A 27386-nucleotide genomic window follows, 5' to 3' on the forward strand; every position below is an offset into this window, starting at 1 on the left:
GTTGCTAAGGTCCTCTTCCAGTTCTAACATTTTGTGGTTTTATGACTTGTAGCAGTAGGTGGCACTGTCATCTTAAAAGGACATAAGACAGGAGAATGGCTGGCTTCATAGAGGGTTGGCAATCAGAAAGATTTGTTTTCCTGTTTCATGGACTATATACCCCAAATGGCAGACTCGACAGAGGAACAGAATTTACCTCGAGAATACAGGGAAGCACATATTTGGCTGCAGACTCACTGACTTTATCAAGATAGTTTTAATCTGAACTTTAAGTAGTTCTGTGGTACAGTGGATAGAATCCTAGGCCTGGAATCACAGAGTTGTTGTTCAGCTCAGTCCAACTCTCTGTGGACCACATTTAAGGTTTTCTTGGCAAAGATACTGGAGTGGTTTGCCCTTTCCTTCTCCAGCTCATTTTACAGATGAGGAAACTGAGGCAAATAGGGTGAAGTGACTTGCCCAAAGTCATACAAGTGAGTGTCTGAGGCTGGATTTGAACTCAGGAAGATGAGTCTTCCTCATTCCAAGGCCAGGGCTCTATCCACTATACCATCTAGATGTCCAAGAATCAAGGAAAGCTGAGTTGAAATCTGACCTCTAATACTTATTAGCTGTGAGACCCTGGTCAAATGCCTTAATCTCTCTTTCTCTGTCTCTGTCTCTCTCTCTCTCTCTCTCACACACACACACACATGAACAGAGCTTCTTCATCTGTAAAATGGGGGTAATTATAGTAGCTACTTCCCAGGGTTGATGTGAGAATAAAATAAGATATTTGTAAGGTGCTTTTCAAAACTTAAAAAGTTACATAAAATGCTAGTAATGGTGGTTGTAGTGATGGTAATGGTGATGGTGATGATTAAGAAGAAAAAAAGACAGAGAGAACTACAAAACAGTATGTTACAGAGGATGTATGCAACTTAGAAAGAATAAGCAGAGAAGGAAAGGTATCCAGGTATTCTTAGGTACAGGTATAAGGAAGTAAGTCAGGAACATTTTTTTTTTGCTGGGGAATGAGGGTTAAGTGACTTGCCCAGAGTCACACAGCTAGTAAGTGTCAAGTGTCTGAATCCAGATTTGAACTCAGGTCCTCCTGAATCCAGTACCAGGGCTTTATCCACTGCAACACCTAGCTGCCTCCAGGGAACAATTTAAAGGAAGTATTTCTTACCCTTTTTTGTGTCATGGACCCTTTTAGCAGTCTAATAAATCCTATAGACCCCTTCTCAGAATAATGCTTTGAAATTCATAAAATAATATGCATATTTTTACAAAGAAAGAAAATTATATTAACATCTAGTTATGGAAAAAGAAACTTCTTAAGCCCCAGTTAGGAATCCCCAGTCTATGGTCCTGTGTGTCTATCCATATACAAATGCAGAGAACATAGATAATAAACAAACAGCAATACATCAAGCACCTTGACGTCTATAGGCATAAGAACTCTTCGCCAACACAGATATCAACCTGCCTGTAACATAGTAGGGAAATCTGAAGTTTCTTGGGACTTGGAGATGTTAGGTGAATTTGCCAGGGATACATAGCCAGTTAGAGCATTGATCAGGAGGGGATCAAACTTGTTTTTGTTGATATGGTCAAACATTCCCTTCTTTAATAGATTTCACTATCAGGGGAATGCCATATGTCTTTGTGTATAAATGTGGAAACATTTTTACTCTGGTTTTCCCATTTTAAAATCAAGAGTTCACACACACACACACACACACACACACATCACAGTAGTAGAAAAATCTCTAGATGCATGATCAGAAATGCTCTGCCAGAGCTCACTCTTTAAAATGTGAAGGAGGCAACAATGGAACAAGTTTAACATGAAGGGTTTCAGGAGATCTGCGTTCAGTTCCCCTGACCCCCACTTCTAATATTGATCAGCTATGTGATCGTAACTAATTCTCTTAACCTCTTTGTGAGATAGACATAATGTTACCTGTAGTAACTACCTCGCAAATAATTGCCATGAGTATCAGATGAGATCATTTAATCAAAAAGTTTTTATTAAGAGCTTACTATATGCCAGGCTCAGAGGATAGAGTGATGGACCTGGAATCAGGAAGACTCATCTTCCTGAGTTCAAATCTGGTCTCAGATGCTTTCTAGTTGTATGGCCTTGGACAAGTCACTTAACTTTGTTTGCCTTAGTTTCCTCATCTGTAACATGAGCAGGAGAAGGAAATAGGAAATCACCCAGTATCTTTGCCAAGAAAAACCCAAATAGGGTCAGGAAGAGTCAGACATGACTGAAAGCAATTAAACAATAATATGTCAGGCACTGTGCTATAGGAGTGGCACAGACTCACACTTTGGGAAAAATCACTTTGGCAACTAAGAGGAGGATGGATTGGAGTGGGAAGAGACAAGATAGAAAGACCACTGAGGATCCTATTGCAATCATTATAAGGGATCTTGGAAAGCCATCTAATCAAACCCCTTCATTTTAGCTGAAGAAATGAGTCCTAGTTAGATTGTGGGATTTGTCCAAAGTTTGTAGTAGGAAACAGCAGAGATGAGATTTACGTTCATGTCTTGTGACACCATATCAAAACCTTTTCTGTATGTCTCCAATGTATGTAAAGGGCTTTGCAAACTTAAAGAAATATATAAATATCAAGCATACCTGTCTATTATTTCAGAGCTGACAAAACTCCCATAATATTCTCTCCAGTAATGTGGTCAAAAAAATGGTTATAGTGTTAGATGCATTCAAAGCTGCCGGAACAGCTGTATAAAGAGCATGGATTTATGGACTGCTGTGAAACTGGAGGAAAGCCTCTCATGGCATGGTATAGGTACAGAAGATAGGGATTGGACCTGTGATTCAAATGATAGAGGGAATTCTAGTGTAAGGAAACTCCTTCCACCAATCCAGACAGCACCTTCCCTGTAACTTAGTGCTAGAGTTACCTGGAGCAACTAGGCGGCACCACGGAGAGAGCGCTGGGAATGGAGTCAGGAAGATGCATCTTCCTGAATTCAAATCTGGCCTCAGACACTTACAAGTTTTGTAACCATGGACAAATCATTTAACCCTGTTGGCCTCGATTTTCTCATCTGTAAAATGAGCTGGAGAAGAAAATGGCAAACAGCCCCAATATCTTTGCCGAGAAAACCCCCAAACATTTCACGAAATAGGACATGGCTGAACAATATTGAGTTTAAGTGGCTTCTCCAGGGTCACACAACCAGGAAGACTTAGGTCTTCCTGGCTCTGTTTCCATTGATCCTAACACTTTTTCTTCTATATAGGTGAAAACATAAATGGAATTCTGATAAAAATCTGTAGGTGAATCAAAACTGGGAAGCTAGTTATGCCACAAACTACTAAAGCAAAATTCAGAATTGTCTAAAAGTAACAGATATAGATTTGAAATCCTTTTTTGAGGTATATTTGGGGAAGCAGCTATGTGAAAAAAGACCTGGGAGGGGGTTAGTAAAAAATAAAATAGGAGGCAAGAATGTGACTCATATGCTTATACATGTCAACAATGTGATATGGCTGCTAAATTAGATAAAGCACTCAGGTTAAATTAATTAAATTGAGATAAGCTTATTATCCATTGTCATGGGAAGTGAGCATCTCTCTCTACCTGTGCTGGTCATATCACATTTAGCATATGTATTCAGATCTGAGAGCCACATTTTAAGGGTACCATTTACCAACTACAGTATATCCACATGGATACCTGAGTTGTTATTCATCCTTCCTTCTGAAGAGAATCATGGGGTAATATCTTGACATGTATGTCAATTGGACTTAAGTGAGGCAGAGATTCACAAAGTCATCAGCATCACTCTCGCTTTCAGAGTCATTGAAGTCCACAGACCAAACAAAAGTCAAGATGACTAGCAATGGCTCAAGATACAGTAGATGACCTTGGCATCTTCAATGTCTGACCAAGGACTTAAGCACTTCACAGTTCCTGCTTCGACTGCCTTAATGGATGTTGGAACAAATTGTCCTCGTCTGCCATTCAGCTGGGAGAAGTATTGGCATGCTTGGGGTACTCCTCCCCCAACTCTCTGATGGGTTTGAAGCTTGTTGCTTACCCTCAACCTGGGTTAGCCTATCCGCCAAGAATTTTGGGCTGAGGGGCAGCTAGGTGGCGCAGTGGATAGAGCACCGGCCCTGGAGTCAGGAGGACCTGAGTTCAAATCCGGCCTCAGACACTTAACACTTACTAGCTGTGTGACCCTGGGCAAGTCACTTAACCCCAATTGCCTCACTAAAAAAAAAAAAAAAAAAAGAATTTTTGGCTGTGTGGCTACTGGAATGCCACAGCTTTTTGGAACCACAGGTTAAGAATTGGGTAACAGGTGGATACCAAAGGTGGATGAGCAGCCCTGAAAAGGGTTCATAAAGTTCTCACACCACGATGCCATCCCTCCATAAACAAGTAAAAATACATGAATAGCTTTGGTACTCATGAAAAGGAGATCTTGAGGCTGGGTTCTATGAAAAATTGGGAGAGACCAATTTCACCTGGGTAGGGCAGGGAGGGTTTAGGAAAGGCTTCATGGAGAAGAAGTCAACAGCTAGGTCTGAGATTTCTGGACTTAAATCATTACCTTACACCTGACCCTCCAACTAATTTTGCACTTCTAGCCTAAGACTAATGCAAGGCACAGAACTCTGTAGGCCTAAGGATAAGGAAACAATCTATCTGCTGGTAGCACTGAATGAGCAGCATACCTGTCTACACATGCAGCGACCCTGTATGCTTTAAATTTCCTTTTTTCCCATAGTCACTTGAGTGACTGTGGGTGGGATGGCCCTTGTAATCACCCCTTATGATTAACAGTCCAAATAGGGGAAGTTGCTGGTTTTTTCTCTAGAGGTTATCCGGCTCCTTTAATTACTGTGCATCAGCCCAGGCTTCCTTGGGCCAAGTAGCTCTGCTTTCGAAATTCTCCCCCAGGCCACCTCGCCCAATGATGTCAGATGGGCCAGCATAGGTTCAGCCCTCCCCTCTCACAAGATGATGATGCGCAAGGGGAAACGAAAGCTATCCTTGCTCAGGAAACATCTGGTTGCTCCTCTAGTCCTCAAGCAGGGTCAATCACTGGCTGTTTTAGAAGTTAGTGGAACAGAAAACTATGGGAAGACATGTAGGTGCTGGGATTACTCAATCGAGCAGACAAGCCATAAAATGAACAGCGGTGTGAGGAAATAGCCTCTCTGGCCAGCCATCTCCAGGGACCTGGGCATGGTTGCAATGCAGTCACATTTCCTAGCCTGTAATGGAAAATGAATGCTGTTTACAAAGCTTAAAGTAACTGAAATGGGAAAATGAGCCAGGTCTTGGTGAGAGGAGGGGGAGAAGCAATCCCACTTGAAGACTTTCAGCAGTTTAGTAGTTATTCAACATCGGGCCTGTAATACAGGCTCCTAGTGATGGATATTATTTATGCCCCCTGACCATGAAATGCTATATTCATGGGTGAGCTGAGTCTCCAGTCACTTAAAAACAGAGCTAGCTTTTCAGAAGCCATTTGAAACAAAATAAAAGTCACCATCTCTTTTCCAACTGGGAAAATGTCCCATGGCCCACAGTTATGAGAAGGGAGCTTTTCTACAACTGACAGTGGTAATGGTAGCTTTAAAAAAAGCACCAAATTTGAGACAGCAAGACCTGTGTTCAAATCCTGACTCTGCCACTTCTTGGCTGTGTGTGCATGGGCAAAACACTTCCTCTATGTGCCTTAATTTTATCATATGCAAAATGAGAAGGTTGGATTAGACTGCCTCTGAAATCAGTTTTTAACCCAAGGTACTCCCACCCCCAGTGGACTGGTCTGTGGAGAGATTTCACAAGATAGATACATGAAGTATTATAGGAAAAAATTACATCTTGATTTTCATCCACCTTAAACTGAAATTTAGCATCTCTTTCCATTAGGAAGAAAATTCCTTTATTCTTCTCTGGGCTCTGCTTCTAACTTTACAGACTTCTTTCTCCACTCTACTCCTGCAGCCTCTAATCCATAAAGATGCCTTGCCTCCATATATAGGGGGCTTTTTCTCCCCAGAAGATCCCTCCACCTTGGAGCCTTCTGATCCTGAAAGATCCCTCAACTTCTACAGTCACTATCTCTGATTGCTCAGTTCCTCCCAGAACCTCATTCTTCAGGAAGGTTCTAGGGCAGTCATGTTCACTCATTCATTCTTCTCCAGCCTCTACACCTGGCTGTGCAGATTTCTGCAAGCACCACACTCTTCCTCACCTACTTTTTAGCTTCCTTTATAGGCTGGGGTGTTTTTTGTTTTTTTTTTTAGTGAGGCAATTGGGGTTAAGTGACTTGCCCAGGGTCACACAGCTAGTTAAGTGTTAAGTGTCTGAGGCCGGATTTGAACTCAGGAACTCCTGACTCCAGGGCCGGTGCTCTATCCACTGCCCCACTTAGCTGCCCCTGGGGTGTTTTTAATGTAAACTTTTTTTTAGGCAGTTGGGGTTGAGTGACTTGCCTAGGGTCAAACAGCTAGTAAATGTTAAGTGAGAATGTAAACTTCTTGAGGACAGGGACCATCATTCTTTTTTGCTTCTATTTATATTCCCAACACAGTGCCTGGTACATAGTAAGCACTTAATAAATGCTTATTGACTTAACTTGTTGGCTTAAGACTGTTGGCAACCAAGCATTCTTCTAAAAATAGGAACGGAAGTGTCACCAGCCTGACAAAGGAGGCATTACACAGAAAACCTTTTGATCTCTTCCAGTTCTAAGCCTGTGATGCTATGATTCTCTAAGGCCTCTTTCATGCTCTCAATCCTGTAATTATTGCTGCAAAAGAGAAAATAGCTCAGCCCTCAATCCTTCTGCCTTGTAGTTTGTGTGTGTGTGTGTGTGTGTGTGTGTGTGTGTAAATTGTTAATCATTTGAAGTGTTGTTTCTAAGCCCAAAGCCCAAATAGACCAGCCCAAATAGACTAAAGCTTCTGCTTTAGTTTTGATCTCATAATTCATTCTCAGGAATGCAAGACGGATGGTTAATGTTATCACCTGCAACAAAGGATTTAAAATCTCCAAGTTGAAAGAAAATACCAGAATGTATATTTTCATCTGGTATTGCTTCATGGTTTAAGTTGCAAGTTTAGAGACAGATAACAAAAAGACAAATACAATATGTTGGGTTTTTTTAATCTTCTTGGTGCTTTCACTGGCTGTGATTCAGGCTTTTGATAATCTCTTGTATATCCATGTCCTTGAGGAAAATGGCAGATTTAAAGTTAGGCAGGACCTTAGGAACCCTCTAGTACAATGTCCCCATTTAAATGATAATGAAACTAAGACTCAGACATGCAAGACAGAATAGTGTAAAACTGAGGCTTTAAACTTTTTGTCACAGACCCCCTTTGGAGGTCTAGTGAAGCCTATGGGACAGCTCAAAATAATGTTTTAAGTGCATTGAGCACATAATACATAGGATTACAAAGATAATGTGTTGTATTGAAATAGTTCTATACATACATATGTAAGTGTGTATGTATGTATGTATGTATGTATGTATGTAAAAGGAACCCCTAAGATCTCCTGGTATAGAGGATAGAAATGTTGGTCTTAGAATCAGGAACACCTGGGCTCACATTTCATCTCTAATACTAGCCAGGTGGCACAGTGGGATAGAGCACCTGACCTGGAGTCAGGGGGACCAGAATTCAAATCTGGCTTCACACACTTACTACCTGTGTGACCCTGGGCAAATCACTTAACCCTGTTATGTATTACTGACAACACATACACTGTCAGCAATATGTGGTCATGTTGTTGTTGTTGCTGTTTAATCATTTCTGTAGCATCTGACTCCATGACCCCATTTGGGGTTTTCATGGCAAAGATACTGGAATGGCTTGCCATTGCCTTCCCTGGCTCATTTTGTAGATGAAGAACTGAGGCCAACAGGGTTAGGTGACCTGCCCAGGATCACATAGCTGGTAAGTGTCTGAGGCCGGATTTGAACTCAGGTCCTCCTGACTTTAGTCCAGTACTCTATCCACTGTACCACCTGGCTGCCCATATAACCACATATGAGTCATTTAACTTTTCCAAAACTCAGTTTCCTTGTCTGTAAATCAGAAGTAATCATAACCCTAATAACAACTTCACATGGTTGTTGTGAAACTCTAAAGGTAAAAAATTGGACCTGTGATTTCCTTGATTTCAGGAATTCCCAGGTGAAGAAACTGCCTACAACAGAGGTAAGTTTGATACTGCCCTCCCAAGTAGAGCCCAAACAAGATTAAAATGGAATAAGGAAATGTTTAATAAAATAAACAACAATGTAACACAACATAGATAATGTTGATTTGTGTTTTTCTAATTTAATATGCTGCAGGCAGGGTTCCATTTCTATTTGAGTTTGAGCCCTTGACCTAGAGAACTGAGCAGTCAAGTGACTTGCCCAGAGTCAAACAGAAAACATGTGTCAGGGGTATCCCTGGCTTTCCAAGCTCCGAGGACAGCTATCTATCCATTTCCATAGCCTACTTCTGGATATAAAATGTAAAGTGCTTTGCAAACTTGACAGTTTTACAAAAAGATTAGCTATTATTATTAAATGCCCAGAGGTGTGCTAGAGCCAATTGTTAAATTTCCAGTTTAAGCATTTATACCTCAGAAATTGGCAAATGCTACATTTTAACACTTTATTTATTGTTCTATTGATTGTCTAGGCTTAAGAAGGTAATGCAGAAAATAATAATGTAGATTAAACTTGACAATGTGTCCTGTGTACATTTTTTTCCAGACAACCAGTTGTTAAATATTCGCCAGCATAGCCTAGACTTGTCCCAAGTTACACAAGTATAAGTAGCGTATCCAAGTTCTATGATCCCCATTCTTGCAAATATTCCACTTTAGCACATTTCATGATGATGCAGTAGAAAATCAGACCCCTTTTCTCCCTGTGATCCTTATTTCTTATTCATGCTTAGGCATGAAGAAGCCTCTATATGAGTCAAATGAGGGCACCATTTCTGCAGAACATGAAGTATCGTTCTTCTCACTAATACTAGTTCCAACAACATGGCTGAACTTAAAACAGCTTAACACTGTCAACATAAATATTATCCAGGGAAGAAGAGGGAGGAATCACTTTGAAGCAATTCACTGTATTCATTACAGCTATTCATTAATGATAGTGCCTTGGCTGGTGAAAGCACTGTTGGGAAAGAGGAGACTAAATCATCTGTCCACTTGAAATCCCATCTACCACTAGGCTTTAGTGACCCTTTTATTGTAAACATAAAGGTATTGCTGCCTTAATAGGGAATAGAATTAATAGATTCACTTTAAGGAGAAAGCAGGAGGCTTCCTGGAATGAAGGAATAGATAATAAAGGAAAGAATGGAGGGAGGAAAGCTAGATTCATATTTCATGTTAACAACCTCCCTGCTGCCCCAGAAGCCAATAGCATCCTTGCTTACAAATGAGAACCTGACTATACTGGAGTCTAGGACCATATATATAGATTGAGCTCTCATTAAGTTCTTACTCACACCTGTCTACTGACTAAAGGTATAACTAATGAAAGATCAATGGAGCTTCATCCTAGGGCACCAACATAGAAGCAGGAATGTATTCCCCACCCCACCGCCCACCCCAGCACCTAACACAAATATATCTAGGTCATTATAGTTTTGGCTCTGTTAAATACCCACATTTCACATTTCACATTAGGTAGCTAGGTGGATCAATGGATATCAATGGATAGAGTCCTGAACTAGGAATCATGGCAGATGTGGATCCAAATCCACACTTAGATTAGCTGTGACCTTGATTAAATGACCTAACCTCTGTCTGCCTCAGTTTCTTCATCTGTAAAATAGAGAAAATAATATCTAACTCCCATGATTTTTCTGAGGGCAAAATGAGATAATATTTGTAAAGTACTGTGCAAACTGTAGAGGCAGCTAGGGTGGCACAGTGAATAATGGAGCCAGGAAGACCTGAGTTCAAATCCAGCCTCATACACTTACTAGTTGTGTGACCTTGGGAAAGTTACTTAACCTCTGACTGCCTCAGTTCCCTTAACTGTAAAATGGGGGTCATGGCATCTAACTCACAAGGTGATTGTGATGATCAAATGAGATATTTGCAAAGAATATTTCATAGCACCTAGAACATGGTAAGTGCTTAATAAAGGATTGTTCCCTACCTGTTCCCTTCCCTCTTACCTCACATTCCCACTTTCCCCATTAACTTCCCGCTTCAAAGAACCTTGATTCCCAAGTCTGAATGGCTGATCCCTCATGGAAGGTTTGACTCTCTCTGATTCCCTGGAGTGAGAAACTGAAGGACTCCATCCAGATTTTATCTATTATACCCCTGGAGTGTTGTTTCTATTCCCCAGACCCATCCACAAATTTAAACTTGTGTCTTGGGCTCTTATGTCTAAGGTGTAAGTCAAGGATCTGTCCTCTTCTGAAGAGGTCTTTAGGATTGCTATTTTGTTTATCACACAACTTCATGATAACAAGCAGTTTAAACAATAGTACCAAATGGAGCCAACATCAATGGTCCAGAGAAGACCATTGGTTAGCAGTATTTTTGCTTAAGGCACATTTTCTTCTCTTGCAGTCATGAATCATCTCTTGCATCTATCCCCTCTTTCTATTTCCATGGTCACCATTTTAACTCGGGCATATGTCACCCCTTCCCTGGTGTATTGTAATAAACTAATTGGTCTCCTAGCATCCAGCATTTCTCCTCTCCAACCCAAAACAAACACTATGACAAATAACAATCATAGAAGGATGGTGTGGTTTTACATAAGAGCTAAGGAGCCTGACACAATGCAATTCTTATAAGCTAGCATAATAATTGTTGCTTACCATGACAACCCTGAGCTAAAAAAGAGAAGCTTAAATATCTCCTGTTCAAAAGAATATAAAGTATAAAGTACAAAAAAAAGTATAAAGTACATTTTAAGGGGAAAAATACTTATTTGAAATTTGTAAACATTGGAGTAAGATTCAGTTTTCTGGAATATTCACTTATATGAAACGTTATTCAGATGTCCTGCTTTCTCTCCTAGACTTCAGTGCAAGCTCCTTTGAGGGCAGAGACTCTAAACATTGTTGTATCCCTCACAGTGCCTGGACATACAAGGAAGAAACAAAACATAATGGATAGAACTCTGGTCTCTGAGTCAAGAGACCTAAGTTTTAATGTCAATTATTCTGGGGCAGGTAGGTTGCACAGTGGTTAGAGCATTAACCCTAGAGTCAGAAAGGCATGAGTTCAAATCTGACCTCGGATACTTACCAGCTGTGTGACCCTGGGCAAGTCATCGAACCTGGTTGGCTACAATTGCTCATCTGTAAAATGAGCTGGAGAAGGAAATGGTAAACCACTCCAGTTTCTTTGCCAAAACAAAACACAAAAAACAAAAAACAAGGAACACTACTGGGTATTGACAAACTTTTACCATTGGCTTAATTGACAAACTTTTACCATTGGCTTAATCCTCAAGTATTTTTGTTCAATGATATTTATTTGAGGAAGTAGTTTGGTATAGCAGGAGAAAACCATTGAACTTTGGGTCAGGAGATAAAGGATCTAGTCCTGGTTGAGGCCATTTAGTAGCCACTGAATTCATTTCCTAGGATCACAGACTGAGAATTGGATGGGACCTCCAATGCCATCTATACCAAATCCCTCCCCATTTTACAAATAAGGAAAAAGAGTTCCCATTAGGATGTAAATTTCTTGAAGACAGGGTTTATCTTTTTAAAAATTCATATTCCCAGCACTTCTTGAAGTGCCTATAAGGGGGTAACTAAGTGACACAGAGGATAAAGCACCAGCCCTGTATTCAGGAGGACCTGAGTTCAAATCCGGCCTCAAACACTTGACACTTACTAGCTGTGTGACCCTGGGCAAATCCCTTAACCCTCATTGCCCTGCAAAAAAATAGTGCCTATAAGTGTTTAGCAAATGCTCCACTAGCCTGTTTATATGACTTGTAGAAGTAGCATAGACAGGATTTGAATCACCTGTGACTCCAAATCTATCCCACTTTCTACTCTCCCATTCTCTCTAACTTTTGGTTAGAATACATGATTTCTGAGATTTCTTCTAGCTCCAACATGCTGCCATTCCATTGTTCTATGATTGCATGTATAATTAAACACATGCAGATAAACAATGGAGGTTAGATTGGATAAAACATTTATTAAGTGTTTGCTGTGTATCAGGCACTATGCTAAGCACAGGGAACAAAAATATAAGCAGAAAGAGACTCCCTTTCCTCAAAGAGCCTATATACTAATGGGGGAAGATAACAAAGGAGAGCTAAAAAGGAGATGGAATGGAGAAAAAAGAAGGTATCTATGATTGGATAAAGCACAGCTAGGTGGCCCAGTGGGTAGAGTGAATAGCTTGGAGTCAGGAAGATTCATTTCCTGAGTTAAAATCTAGCCTCAGACATTCCCTATCTCTGTCACCCTGGGCAAGTGATTTCACCATGTTTGCCTCAGTTTCCTCATCTCTTAGATGAGCTGGAGAAGGAATCAGCAAACCATTGTAGTATCTTTACCAAGAAAACCTCAAATGGGATCATTAAGAGTCAGACTGAACAACAATAGGTTTGACCATTAAACCCGACACCTTGTCAAATACCTTGTGGAAATCCAAGTGTCCAATATTCCCTGGATCTACCAGATCTATTTGTAATGAATGATGGCTCAGAGACCAATGCTCTATATTGTAGACACTGTGAACATCCAAGAATTGACAGCAAATTCACTGGTCCATAATCTGAATTATCCATATTTCTTCTCCTTTGTGAAAATCAAGACATTTGCCTGTCTCTGGTTCCTTGGCACTTTAAACTCTTTGTTAGTTTACACAGTAGCTGGTCTATACCTTCTCTCTTTTCATATGGTTGCCATCCTAGTTCAGTCACACATCACCCTTCGCCTAATCCATTGTAATCACTGGTCTATTGTAATAAATTCTAATTAGCCTCCCAGCATCCAGCCTTTCTCTTATCCAATCTATCCTCCACAACAAATAAAATGACCAAAAAAGTTTTATGATTGATCAGAATATCCAACAGAGGTTGGGAAGCTGGAGCTAAAAATCATTGACTTCCTAGAAGGGGCTGCTTGCATCTATTATTCATGCCCCTCACCTATGCCATCCTTCACCCTAAGATTATTTCTAGCCTTTCTGAGACTAGGATTAAAGTGTGGAAAAACAGAGAATGGAAGTTTCTCGTATATGAAGTCAGCCTATATATGCAACACAAGGTATGGTTGTGATCATCTCTACTTTTTCTAATCCTTTTTGTATCATGATCCTAGCAAACACCAACAAACATAAATCTTTCACACCTGAAAATTATACTTGCAGCCTTGGATCTTCACCTCTACTGGAACAATGAAAGAATTCCAGGCTTTCATTTGGTTTTTCTGGTCTGGGAACCAGAGAGAGGGAGAAACACATGGGCCAGGACTCCTGCTGTGAGATAGGAACATTTGAAAGGGAAGTGACCCTCTCCTGGAACTCCCTAGTTCCAAGGCAGTAATAAATGTTGGCTGGTTATGCTGTGTGAATAACTGTCCTATGGGGGGAAAATTTTAGCACTACCAGTCGTGCTGTGATAAAATTTGTCCTTAAACCATAGAACCAGCCCTGATATGGTGTTGACTGTACCCAGCACTGCCTGCCCCAATTCCCATGAAAGCAAAACAGAAGCTGTGGTATAGCTTCCTAGTTACCATTGGAAATATTACCACTTAACATCTACTGGTCCTAAGACCCTCCAGGCTAAGATAAATGGGAGTCTGAAGTACCCAGAATCTATAGAATGAAGGCTCTACAATGAGGCTAATACTATATGAGCCCACAGGGAATAAACACATTGGCAAATAGTATGGTATAGTAGAGAGAACACAAGATTTGGAGCTGAAGGTCCTGAGTTCAAATCCCAATTCTGCTGCTTATGATCTGTGAGAGCTTTGCCATGTCATTTAAATTCTCTCTGGGCTTCAGTTTCTTTGTTTGTCAAATGATAAGATCAGAAGAGGAGGTCTATAAGGTTCCATCCAGGTCTGGATCCTATGATCCTTTGAGCTTAATGTACCCACCCAACTTGGTTTGACACCCCAGATTAGTGTAGATTTATACATTTCTCTCAAGTATTTATGAAGAACCCCCTCTAAAGATATGGAAGCTCAACAAACCAGATTAAAAAGAAGGTGAGATACAGTGAAAAGGCTGAGTTCAAATCTGATTTATGGCCTTGGGTAAGCCTTACAATTAATTTCTCTGGGCCTAGTGATCTGGTCCATAAAATGAAGATGGCATAGTGGGTAAAGTGCCAGGCCTGGAGCCAGAAAGACTCATCTTCCTGAGTTCAAAGCTGACCTCAGTCACTTACTAGTTGTGAAACCCTAGACAAGTCACTGAATCCTGTTTGCCTCAGTTTCCTTATCTGTAAAATGAGCTGGAGAAGAAAATGGCAAATCTCTCTAGTATCGTTGCCAAGAAAACCCCAAATAAGCTCATGGAGCATCAGAAAGAACCAAACAAATACAATGAAGAGAGACTAAGGTCTCTTAAAGGGACTAAGGTTCCTAAGGAAGCTTACAATCAGGGGTGTGTCTGGATTTTTCAGTTTTTAGTATGAGCACTTATACCTCAGATATAAGCAAACCCTACAAATCAGGGATCAATTTACTGTTTTCTTGATTATCCATAATTAACAAAGTTATGGGAAAATGCTGATAAATGCAGATCAGACTTAGAGTTGTATGTTGTACATGCTTTTGGGGGAGAAAGGAACGTAGAGTTAAACTTTTACCTGCATATTCCTGCTTAAAGTTCTAATTCATTAGCCCTGTGACAGACAAAATAATAAAATGTAGAGGTGGTATAGGAAGCAATATGATAGAATGGAAATACTACTGGCACTGGAGTCAGACAATCGGGGTGTAAATTCTGCCACTGATGTTCACTACCTGCAAGATTATGCAAGTTAATTAACAATATTAATTACCATCAATACTAACATCCTTTGGCATTACTTTTCTCAACTGTAAAATGAAAGGGTTGGATGGGTTAGCTGGCCTCAGATCTTATCCAACTTTTACATCAATGATCCTATGTGCCAATGAGTAGCAAGAGAAAAATCAGCATTTAAAATAAAGAGCACTGTATTAAGATCCTAGATTCAAATCCTGGTTCTGTTATTTATTTAGTCTGAATTATGCTGGGCAAAACAGATTTCTTCTCCAGACTTGCTTCCTTCTGTGTAAAATGAAGAAGAAAGGATATAAGCATTTATTAAGAACCTACTATGTGCTAGACCAAATGCTTTGTGAATATCTCATTTGATCCTCACAACAACCCTGAGAAGTATTATCACCTCTACCTCACAGTTGAGGAAACTGAACATTGTTGTTGTTCAGTCATATCTGATTCTTTGTGACCCCATTTTGGGGTTTTCTTGGCAGACATACTAGAGTGGCTTGCCATTTCCTTCTCCAACTCATTTTACAGATGAGGAAACTGAGGCAAATAGTGTTAAGTGACATCCCCAGGGTAACACAGCTAATAAGTATCTGAAGCTGGATTTGAACTCACAAAGATGAGTCTTACTGACTGCAGGCCCGGTGTTCTATGCCCTGTACCATCCAGCTGCCCATAAACACAGGCATAGAGTAAGTAATTTGCCCAGGGTCACACAGCTAGTGTCTGACACCAGAGTTAAACTCAGGTCTTCCTGACTCCAGGTCCAGTGTTGTATTTATTATCACCTAGCTGTCTCTGAAGGATTAAATTCAATGATCTCTGAGATTTCCACACATTCTAAATCCTATGATATTTTACCCTTCCATAGAAAACATACCTTAACACTGCAGCACAGGGCCAAAAAGCACCAGTCATATTTATGTCTCTGGTCTCTCCCATATGTTTGGCATACTACCCCCTTCCCACATGAAGATATGACTCAACTGAGGTTCTTTGAAACATGCCAGTCAAGATACACAAATGCATTTTTAAAACCCACTATCTCCCCTCATATTATAAGGATTTCTGCCCCTTTTTTGTCAAAGTATTTTCCCAGAAATATGCTGTTCTCAATGTATACCTTGAGTGTATTCATTCTGCATATACTAAGATGTGTTTGTGTTGTCTTCGCCATTAGAATTCAAGCTCCTTGAGGGGAGTCACTGGTATTTTTTGTGTTGTCTTTGCTTCCTCAGATCCTGGCATCAGGCTTTGCACATGGTAAGTATTTAATACATATGTGTTGACTGATTGTCACCCTTCTGGAGATGTCTTTATGGGAAAACTTGTATAAAGCAAAACAAGCAAAGCAATGAAAACAATATTCATCATGGCCATAATCAGGAAAAGGACAACAGTAGAACTGTTATCAGAGTATGATGTGAGATGATATGAGATAAGATGTGATGTGATATGATAGCACAGTATGATATGAAAAGAAATATGATTACTTTTAAGAAATGATCTCAGTCCTAGAGAACTGGGGATGACCCACTTCCTTCCTCTCCAGAGAGACTTGTTCTTATTGTTGTTTGTCCTTTGTTCTCGAATAAGACTATAAGTAGTGAATTAGGTCAGGAATATGGAATATGGATTATGTCTGTTAGGTAAGGTCTCTCTATTAGATTACTCAGAATTTTTTATACAAAAGAGGGTTCAATGGTGGAGGGGGTGTGTGTGGGCATAGAAACTAAGTGGGGATAATGATGTGAAAACAAACTAAAGAAATAATTAAAAAACAAAATGAAGTAAAGCCAAACAAAACAAAGATGATTTATATTACATTCCTGCAGGGTGATTCTCTGTTCAAAAACTGCCAAGTCCAATGCTTCAGAACTGAACATGGCCCTTTGGTACATGAAATTTCTCACTGATCTGGAAGGCATCTTCCATTGAGATTTCATTTTTTTCCAAATGGAAAAAAAAATGAAAAGGCCAGCCATATTGCAAAATAATCAATCAATCAATCAATATTTATTAAGCACTGACTATGTGCCTAATACTGAGCTAAGTACCGGACATGCTTTTTATTCAGTTTATAAAAAACTTGCTCATGAGCAGAATCAAATTCTGGGAATTATAATGTGTGAGTAATGAGCCTTGTAACTAAAATCAATTTCACCCAAGGTGCACAGAGGCCAGGGTTTCAAATCATTGATTCAAAGTAGGTTTTTGGAATGCATTTAACTCAACTCCCTTTTGGGGTCCTGCAGCCTCACCTAATGGCCATATTGTTGGATGAATTGTTTCATTCATGTAAAGAGACCCACATAGATAAAAGCAAAAGCAATAAGTCACTCCCAGAAAAAAAAGGGCAAGTGTTTTTGTTTGTTTGTTTTTATTCAAGCCTCAAAGAATCAATTCCCTTTCACACAGAAGAAACACACGATCTGAGGTATTGTGGCAGTCTTTATCCTGTAATTCTGAACAAGACAACCCTGGATTTCTATGTGCAACAATCTGGGTCCTTTACCATCATATGTTGGGTAGCTATTGCCCCTGAGAAAATCACCAAGGCTGCTGCTATCTTTCTGCCTCACTCTCCAATAACTGGGTATAGTTCTGATGGGATCCAAATTTGAGGCACAGGTTGGTCAAATCAGAGTTCATAAGGTTTTCTGGTGAGAGGAAGAGCAGCCAACTCTGGTAGGTTCCCTGAGATAAAAAGCCTAAAGCCAGCCAGGCCATAGATCTAAGTGGTCCTAAGGGTAAGCTAAGTGGCAAGATTCCTTAAGGAAAGATAATTTTGAATGTAATGAATCTTCCCCCCAGTCCTTATTGCTCAGCAAGAAGCTAACTCCTGAGACAGAAGTTGGTGTGGATACTGGGTTTTTTTCTTTTCTGATTTGTTTTCTTCCTTTCTAAAGGGCACAATAGACCAATTGTGTTCCCTAGTAAAGACTTTCCTTTTGAAATATAAACAAGCAGAGTTTTCCTGATCTGACCTAGATTCAACTGTGGGAGAGGGGAATTGTTGCTAGGGTGGGGAGAGTGGGAAAGGAAGTTAGTATTGTAAGTCAGGCGTAAGACTAGCATGAATAGGGAAGACATGCTGGAGAGTGCTTTCAGTTTTCTGGAAGAGAAGGAAAATAGCAAAGGTTGACTTGGTGTCACCAGGACCTGACCACTGAGTGGTCAGTGTTCATGGAAATGGGACTAAAGCTGCCTCCTTCTAGATTTTCTTATGGTAGTTTTGACAGGCTTTCTGGATGTCTTTCAAGAAGTTTGGAACTCCATTCTGTAAAAGAAAATTAAACTCATCAATTTCACATTCTCAGAAAACAAGCCTAATTTCCCATATAATTCTTCTGATTTTTATAAAAGAGACCCAAAGGCCGTGTAAAGCAAAAATTCCTAGTAGGACCCTGGGGACATTTCAACAGAACATGGCTACAGAAAATGGTAACAGCACAATGGAAAGAACATAGACGTGGAGTCAGAGGACCTGGGTTGGAATCACTGCTCCATTACTTAATACTATTGTGTGATGTCAGACAAAACAAAAACTCCCAGAGCTTCCATTTCCTCATCTTTAAAATGATAGAGGTGGACTGAATAACTTATAAGACCCCTTCCAGCTCCAAGGTTATGACCTTATAGTCCTAAGGATAAGACTCAGTTGGTGAAACTTCGGAAGGGAGCAACATGCACCTAAACTGTAGCAAACTTATCTATTAGTTAAGTATTATACGGACTGTCCAGCCTAATTTGTTGGCATCAATCCATAGGCTGATGGCGTTATCTAATTGCATCCAATAAATACATTTTGAAAAGCATGACTATTTCCACCAAATTATCATTTTCATTATGATTACTGTTTTAAATTGAATTAATTGTGCTAGTTGTTTTCCTAATGTTGAACAGTATTCACATACCTGGTTTAAGTCTAATTTTATTATAGTGAGGTTCTTTTGTTTGTTTGTTTTATATTGAGGAAGTTGGATATATGCTGTCATCCTCTTGCTAGAATTTTAATAAACATTGCTGAAAAAAATTCCTTAGTGATATTGGTCTATAAGCAGTGATTCTCAAAGTATGGTCCAGAGACCCTGGTTGGTGGGGTTAGGCTCCCAAGAGCCTTTAAGGGTGACTGTGAGGTCAAAACTATTTTCATAATAATACAGTTTCTTTAATCTCTAATATGGTAAATATCAATGAGTATAACCCACGTGAACAAAAACTTTTAGGGTCCTCAACAATTATTTATTTATTTATTTATTTTTAGTTTTTGGTGAGGCAATTGGGGTTAAGTGACTTGCCCAGGGTCACACAGCTAGTATCAAGCATCTGAGGCTGGATTTGAACTCAGGTCCTCCTGACTTCAGGGCTGGTACTCTATTCACTATGCCACCTAGCTGCCCCAGTCCTCAAAAATTTTTAAGAATGTAAAAGAGTAGGGGCAGCTAGGTGGCGTAGTGGATAGAGCACCAGCCTTGGAATCAGGAGTACCTGAGTTCAAATCCGGCCTCAGACACTTAACACTTACTAGCTGTGTGACCCTGGGCAAGTCACTTAACCCCAATTGCCTTGCTTTAAAAAAAAAAAAAAGAATGTAAAAGAGTATCGAGTCCAAAAAGCTTAAGAACCACTGGTCTATAGTACTCTGCTTTATCTCTTCCAAGTTTAGTTATTAGGGTCTTGTTTCCTAAAAAGAAGGCTGGGGATATCACCAATTGTTAGTTATTAGTACTTTTTCAGTTATTTAGAATAAGTTTGTAACATGGATATTGACGGTTCTTTAAACATATGATAGAAATTACTTGTTAAAATATTTGTACTAGAGTTCTATTGTAATATCCTACTCTCCCCACCCCTCCACACACACACCTTCTGGGTAGTTAATTTATGGTTTATTCAATTTCACTTTCTGAAATTGGGCTGTTTCTCAGTTTTTGATTTTGTTAATTTGAATATTTTATATTTTTCAGTAATCTATTTCCCCTAAATTCTTGGTTATAAAAGCATAAATGGCATATAATTGGTTAAATTATATTTAAATTTTTTCACTGATTTTACCTGGTCAATTTTTATTTTATTACTTAGATTTTCTTCTCTTCTTCGGATTAGGTTAGCTAAAGGTTTGTTGATTTTGTTAGTATAGAGGTGTGTGCGTGCAAAGATATACAAATTGTATATGTATATACATGTGTATGTGTATGTATATGTGTATGAGTATGCATATATGAATATGTATGTATAGACATATACACATATACATATGTGTGTTTTGTTCCTCTTTTTTAAATCAAAGCTATTTTAATGTTTCAAAATAATTTTTGTTATTTTGTTGTTACATTGACTTTTTCCCTATATCACTCTCCTTCCCTGTTGCTGAGACTCATCCCATGTAGGAGGGGGAAGAGAGAGGAAGAGAGAGGGATGAGAGACAGAGACAGAAGGGAAGAGAGAGAGGAAGAGACAGAAAGAGAGGAAGAGACAGAGAGATTAAAGCCTCCTACTATTTTGTGTTATTGTTTACATCTTCTTGCAATTCAAAGTGTTACATCCTATTCTCCAACCCTGAATACATCTCTAATAATGCCCTAAATGAGTTTGGCCCTGATTCTGGTCTCACAAAAGCAACAGCAGCAGGGACTATTTTTTTTTTTTAATTTTTATCCCCACCACTTAGCACAGTGCTTAGCACACAGAAGGCAATTAAATGTTTTTTTTTTAATTGAACTGATTGTGACCTGTCCTAATGCTCCCACACATGTGCACAAGTGCAAACACACACACACACACACACACACACACACTCCAGCAGCCACCAACTTGTTCTCTGACCCTAGTTACTCAAAACGGGGGACACTTCCACAGAAAGGTGTCCCTTAGTGGAAGATGACCACTTTTCTCAGGTTTCAAAGACTGCTGGTTTTTGTTGAACATTTTCCCTCCAGCATCTCAGGGGCTCACCTTTGCTGCCCAGTTGACAAGCCAAGATGGAATCATGCCTCCAGGGTTATCATGGTAGAACATGGAAACTGCAGGGATAGGGGGAAGGGGAAGGAAATAAAAAGAACAATTCAGAAAGACAAAAAAAAAAAATACAAGAAAATACAGAAAAAAAGAAAAAGAAAACCTGTGATATGACTATCCAGAATGGGCACCAATATTGCAAAGGAAGGGAGCATCTAGAGATGGAGATTACTCCCCCATAGTTTTTCCCATATTTATTCTTTATAAATGGTGTCAGAATCAGCAAGACCTGGGTCCTACCTCTGATACATACTGGCATGTGGCCCTGGAAAAATCACTTCATCACTCCATAATACCAGGTAATTCCCTAAGAATTTAAGTTTCAAAACAGATGAAGAAATGCAGATCTATCTTGATAGAGATAGGTTCCTCAAGGGGAGGTCCTGTAACGATTGGAATGACCCCACCTGCTGGAGACTTACTGTAGAAGAGTTCCGCCCATGAAGCGAAGGTCTTTGAGGGCAAGACCAGGAGTCTTTTCTTTGGCATCAGGAAGTGACGCGGGCTAGTGGGAGGAGGAAGGAAGATACTGGCGCTCGCTCTCACGCTTTTTCCTGTGGACTCTGGTAGAGAGCGGAGCTAGAAATGTGCTCTCCCTTTAATAGATAGGAATCTAGGCCTTTTCTTCTCTCTTTATCAAATTCTTATTCTCCTTAATAAATTCTTAAAAGTCTAACTCTTGGGGCAGCTAGGTGGCGCAGTGGATAGAGCACCGGCCCTGGAGTCAGGAGTACCTGAGTTCAAATCCGGCCTCAGAGACACTTAACACTTACTAGCTGTGTGACCCTGGGCAAGTCACTTAACCCCAATTGCCTCACTAAAAAAAAAAAAAAAAGTCTAACTCTTGCTAAGGCTTGTAATTTATTGGCGACCACTCATTAGATATTTTAGACAGACTAGCTAGAATTTTAACCCTAAACAGTCCCTTAGCTAATAAACCCACAGATTCAATCACCTCGCCTTGCAAAACAAAAACGGACAAAAAAAATCATTAGTTCAACAAAAACAAAAACAAACAAATGAAAAAAAATCGTCATTAGTTCAATCTGGTTTGGATTTCTGATTTCATTAGTGTGGTTTAATTAGGTCTCAGCTCCTGCCAACAAGGCTGATGAAGACTAATCTGAAACAAAGTACCAGAGGTGCCTCAGACACTAAGAGGCTGCATGTTGTTTGTGACCCCATTCAGGGTTTACTGACAAAGATACTGGCGTACCCAGTTCATTTTACAGATAAGGAAACTGAAGCAAACAGGGTAAAGTGACTTGTCCAGGGTTACACAACTAGTAAGTGTCTGAGGCTGGATTTGAACTCAGTAAATGAGTCTTCCTGACTTCAGGCCCAGCTCTGTAGCTACCCAGCTGCCTGACAGACAGATATAGATGTGTAGAAAACTATGTTTCAATATAATTGATTTCCTCTATAATCCTATGTATTTTATTTCATATATTTAGCAACATCACACTGAAAAGCAGTTTAGAGGCTTCATCAGACAACCAAGAGGGTCCAGGACACAAAAAAAAGTTAAGAATTCCTATAGTAAAAAAATAAATAGATAGATAGATGAATAAATAAAAATTTTAAAAAAGAATTTAAAAAAGAATTCCTACAGTATACCATGCTGTAATCAATATTACAGTCAATCAATAACATTTTGGAAAATCCAGCATAATCCTAATTAACATCCCCTTAATAGTTTTATCTTCACTCTAGGACCTGAGGAATGAGGCCAGCAGAACTAGAAACAGTCCTAGTCTGGGTCTTTAGGTAGGCCATGCTGGAGCTAAAATCTGGTAGTGATTTCATATAGCAGCAAAAATTACAAAGTAGACCTTGAGTCAGAGACCCTGGGTCTGAATTCCAGCAACACTATTTACTGCTTATGTGACCTTGGGAAAGTCACTTTACCTTTGTAGGTCTCAGCTTCCTACTCTGTACAAAGAAGGAGTTAGACTAGATCAGGTCTACCTGACTCCAGGCCTGGTGCTCTACCCACTGCACCACCTAACTCCCTCTAAAACTCATCTTCCTGAGTTCAAATTTGGCATCAGACATTTACCAACTGTGTGACCCTAGGCAAGTCACTTAACCCTGTCTGCCTCAGTTTCCTCATCTGTAAAATGAGTTGGAGAAGGAAATGGCAAACTACTTCAGTGTCTTTGAAAACAAAACTCCAAATGGGGTAACAAAGAGTCAGACATGAAAATGACTGAACAACAACAATGAAGTTTTTGTTTTTGTTTTATTTTGGGTTTTTTTTGCCAGGCAATGAGGGTTAAGTGACTTGCCCAGGGTCACACAGCTAGTAAGTGTCAAGTGTCTGAGGTCAGATTTGAGCCAAGGTCCTCCTGAATCCAGGGCTGGGGCTTTATCCGCTGTGCTACCTAGCTGCCCCCAACAAGGAAGTTTTAAAGCAAAATTTAATTGTCAATTTTTAAAAATTAAGTTTAAGTTTTAGATTGTTTAATGAATAAAGGCAATGTCTTCTATGGCTGACTATTTAATATATGTTCATCCTAAAAAATAAAATAAAACTCTCTACATATACATCCTAATGATATGTATGATGCACATTTATAAATGTCATATAGGGGCAGCTAGGTGGTACAGTGGATAAAGCACTGACCCTAGATTCAGGAGGAACTGAGTTCAAATATGACCTCAGACACTTCATACTTACTAGCTGTATGACCCTGGGCAAGTAACTTAACCCTCATTGCCCCACAAAAATAAACAAACAAACAAAAAATAAATAAACAACTAGTTTAAATAAATAAATAAAGAGATTTAAAAAGTAAACACAAAATTAAATAAATGGATGAACATCTAAATAAATAAATAAATGTAGCTCTTGACAGAAGATGGTAGATTAGGGTGCAGATTAAGACATACATTTTCAGACATGACCAATGTGTTTATTTGCTTTGCTTCACTATATGACTGGGGAGAGGTGGGGGGATGAAGGACATCAATACAACATATAAAATACACCATTAAAACCAAAGAAATTCCAAAGGGGTTCTACACATTAATTTTGTTTTTACTGTATGTTATATTTAATAGGCACTTAAAAGAAGTAGGTAACAGAAGTTCACAGTTTTATCATAATCTCCTTTGTTTTTATGGTATTTTGAAATATTCATATTTGTTGATTAAGTTCATTTGAAAATAAAAGAAAACTTCAAAAAGAACATAAATGGCAAGATCTAGGGGACTGCTAGGTGGCGCAGTAGATAAAGCACTGGTCCTGGATTCAAGAGGACCTGAGTTCAAATTCAGCCTCAGACACTTGATACTTACTAGCTGTGTGACCCTGTGCAGTCACTTAACCCTCATTGCCCAGAAAGAAAGAAAGGAAGGAAGGCAGGAATGATGGATGGACAGAAGGAAAGGAAGGAAAGGAAGGAAGGAAGGAAGGAAGGAAAGAAAGAAAGAAAGAAAGAAAGAAAGAAAGAAAGAAAGAAAGAAAGAAAGAAAGAAAGAAAGAAAGAAAGAAAGAAAGAAAGAAAGAAAGAAAGAAAGAAAGAAAGAAATGGTCATATCTAGTATAAGAGGTAGAAAATGATAACCTTCTGAAGCCAGGAGACAACATGTTGTAGCAGCTCAAGTGCCAGCCCTGAAGTAAGCTAGAACTGAGTTCAAATACCATCACAGATGAGATAACATATGTTATGTTGCAGTGCTTTGCAAACCATAGGGTGCTGTGTACATTCTAGCTATGATCTCTGAAGCTTATTAGCTTTTTAACCGAGTCACTTAGACTCTTGGAATCTCTCAGGCAATTCTAAAATATTATCTCCTAAAATTAGGAATGAGTAGAAATCTGCATTGTGAGGAGTTCTCACACTGAGGGAAAAAAAAATCACAGCTCACAAATATGTTCACCTGTTTGTAAGAAAAGAATTTAGCAGGCATTTTCCAGGGTGGAGCCAAGATGCTAGAGGAAAGGCAGTAAGCTCTCAGAACTCATGATATTATCACTCCTAAAAACCTCCAAATAATGCCATAGGACAATTCCAGGAGCAGAAGAACCCACAAAAGAATGGGCTGAGATTATTTTAGACTCAAAGACAGCTTAGAAAGTCTACAGGAGGGGGCTACTGTGCTAGGGCAGGAGTAGAGTCCAACCCCACAGTCATGCTGACACAGATCCAGTCCCAGGCAGACCTCACCATAGAAAGAGACCCTTGGAGCCTCTGAATCAGCTGTAGTGTCAGTGTTGTCTGGAACTAAGCTCATGGTCTGGTGAGAGGGCTGAGTGGTTGGCAGGAAAGGAGATTATAGGGGCCTCTGCTGGTGCTGAGGCAGAACTTGGTTTTTTCACCCCTGCTGGAAACCAGGAAGTAGGCTTGTGGTCCAGGCAGTGGAGAGGAGCAGGCTTGTCCAAGCTAACGACCAAAGTACATAAAGTTTTGTTGCCTGGTTAATTAGCAAGTTGGCCTGGGGTTATCTATAGACCAGAGAACAGGCCAGGTGAGTGAAGAAACTGCCTCTCCTTAAACACCACCTTAGACCCCCTGAAGCTTGGGACCATACATCCTGGAAGTAGTGCCCCACTCTAAGAAAGAGTTAAAAGTCAAGTAAAAGACTGTCAAGATGAGCAGACAGGGAAACATAAGGACCATAGAAAGTTTCTTTAGTGACAAGGAAGATTGAGGTGCACCCTCACAAGAGGATAGCAATGTCAGGGCTCCTACATCCAAAGCTTCCAAGAAAAATATGAATTGGTCTCAGGTCATAGAAGTACTCAAAAAGGACTTTGAAGATAAAGTAAGAGAGGTAGAGGAAAAAATGGAAAGAGAAATGAGAGTGATGAAGGAGGGTCATGAAAAAAAAGTCAACAACTTGAAAAGACAAATTGGCCAAATGGAAAAAGAGGTAAAAAAGCTCTCTGAAGAAAATCATTGCTTAAAAATTAGTATTGAGCAAAAAGTAACAAATGACTTTATGAGAAATCAAGACATAATAAAGCAAATCCAAATGAATAAAAAGTAGAGGGCAATGTGAAATATCTCCTTGGAAAAACAGCTGACCTGGAAAATAGAGCCAGGAGAGATCATTTGAAAATTATTGGACTACCTGAAAATCATGATCAAGGAAAGAGCTTACATATCATCTTTCAGGAGATGGTCAGGGAAATTTCCCTGATATTCTAGAAGCAGAAGGTAAAATAGAAATCGAAAGAGTCCACCAATCACCACCTGAAAGAGATCCCAAAAGGAAAACTCTCAGGAATATCATAGCCAAATTCCAGACCTCCCAGGTCAAAGAGAAAGTATTGTAAGAAGCCAGAATTAAACAATTCAAGTATTGTAGAGCCATAGTCAGGATAACACAAGATCTATCAGCTTCTACATTAAAGGATTGGAGGGTATGGAATATGATATTCCAGAGGGCAAAGGAATTGGGATTATAACCAAGAATCACCTATTCAGCAAAACTGTGTAAAATCTTTCAGAGGAAAAATGTGACTTCAGTGAAAAAGAGGACTTTCAGAGATTTGTGATGAAAAAACCTGAACTGAATGGAAAATTTGACTTTCAAATACAAGACCCTGGAGAAGCATAAAAAGGTAAACAGGAAAAAGAAATTAAGAGGGATGTTAAAAGGTTAAACTGCTTACATTCCTATTTGGTAAGATGATACATCTAACTCATAAGAAATTTCTCAGTATTAGGGAATAAATAAATTTAGACAGAGGGCACAGGTGGGAATTGATTATGAAGGAATGATATTTGTAAAGCATTTATTTTTTATCTTTTGGGGGGGGCGGAGTTGGGTGACATGCCTGGGGATGAGCAGTGGGTGAGTGTCTTGTGACTGGGGCTGGATTTGAGCTCGGATCCTCCTGGGTCCAGGGTGGGAGCTGTGTCCACTGTGTCACCTAGCTGCCTCATGATGACATCTTTAGGGTAAAATTGAGGGGTGAGAGGAATGCACTGGGAGAGGGGGAAGGGGAGAGATAGAATGGGGTGAAATCCTACATGAGGGGCAGTTAGGTGGCGCAGTGGATAGAGCACCAGCCCTGGAGTCAGGAGTACCTGGGTTCAAATCCGGCCTCAGACACTTAACACTTACTAGCTGTGAGACCCTGGGCAAGTCACTTAACCCCAATGCCTCACTAAAAAAAAAAAAAAGAAAAAAAAAGAAATCCTACATGAAAGAAACAAAAGAGGGCTTATGAAGTGGAGGGGGGGGGAGATGAGAGAGGAGTGGGGCAGTGAATAAACCTCACACTCATCAGAATTGGCTCAGAGACCTTAATCTCATCAGAGTTGGCTCAAGGAGGGATTAACATACACAGTCATTTGGTTGGAGTAATCTATCTAAAATGGGCAATGAATGAGCCTTACACTCATCAGAATAGGATCAAAG

The 27386-nt window shown here is 39.7% G+C and overlaps 1 protein-coding gene across 1 annotated transcript in view; it reads right to left on the reverse strand.

Annotated features, from left to right (window-relative positions):
• Positions 1-17357: 17357 nt before the first annotated feature.
• The window catches only part of LOC122752764 (phosphatidylcholine transfer protein), a 56953-nt gene continuing 46924 nt past the window's right edge, over positions 17358-27386 (reverse strand). The window contains exons 5-6 of the mRNA XM_043999660.1: positions 20949-21016; positions 17358-18270 (exon numbers count right to left, since the gene is read on the reverse strand). Of these exons, the coding sequence (XP_043855595.1) occupies positions 18205-18270; positions 20949-21016 (134 nt within the window). The 3' untranslated portion in view covers positions 17358-18204. The remainder of the gene's footprint in view (positions 18271-20948; positions 21017-27386) is intronic.

Source organism: Dromiciops gliroides, chromosome 4, assembly GCF_019393635.1.
Source record: "Dromiciops gliroides isolate mDroGli1 chromosome 4, mDroGli1.pri, whole genome shotgun sequence".
Classification (NCBI taxonomy): Eukaryota; Metazoa; Chordata; class Mammalia; order Microbiotheria; family Microbiotheriidae; genus Dromiciops; species Dromiciops gliroides.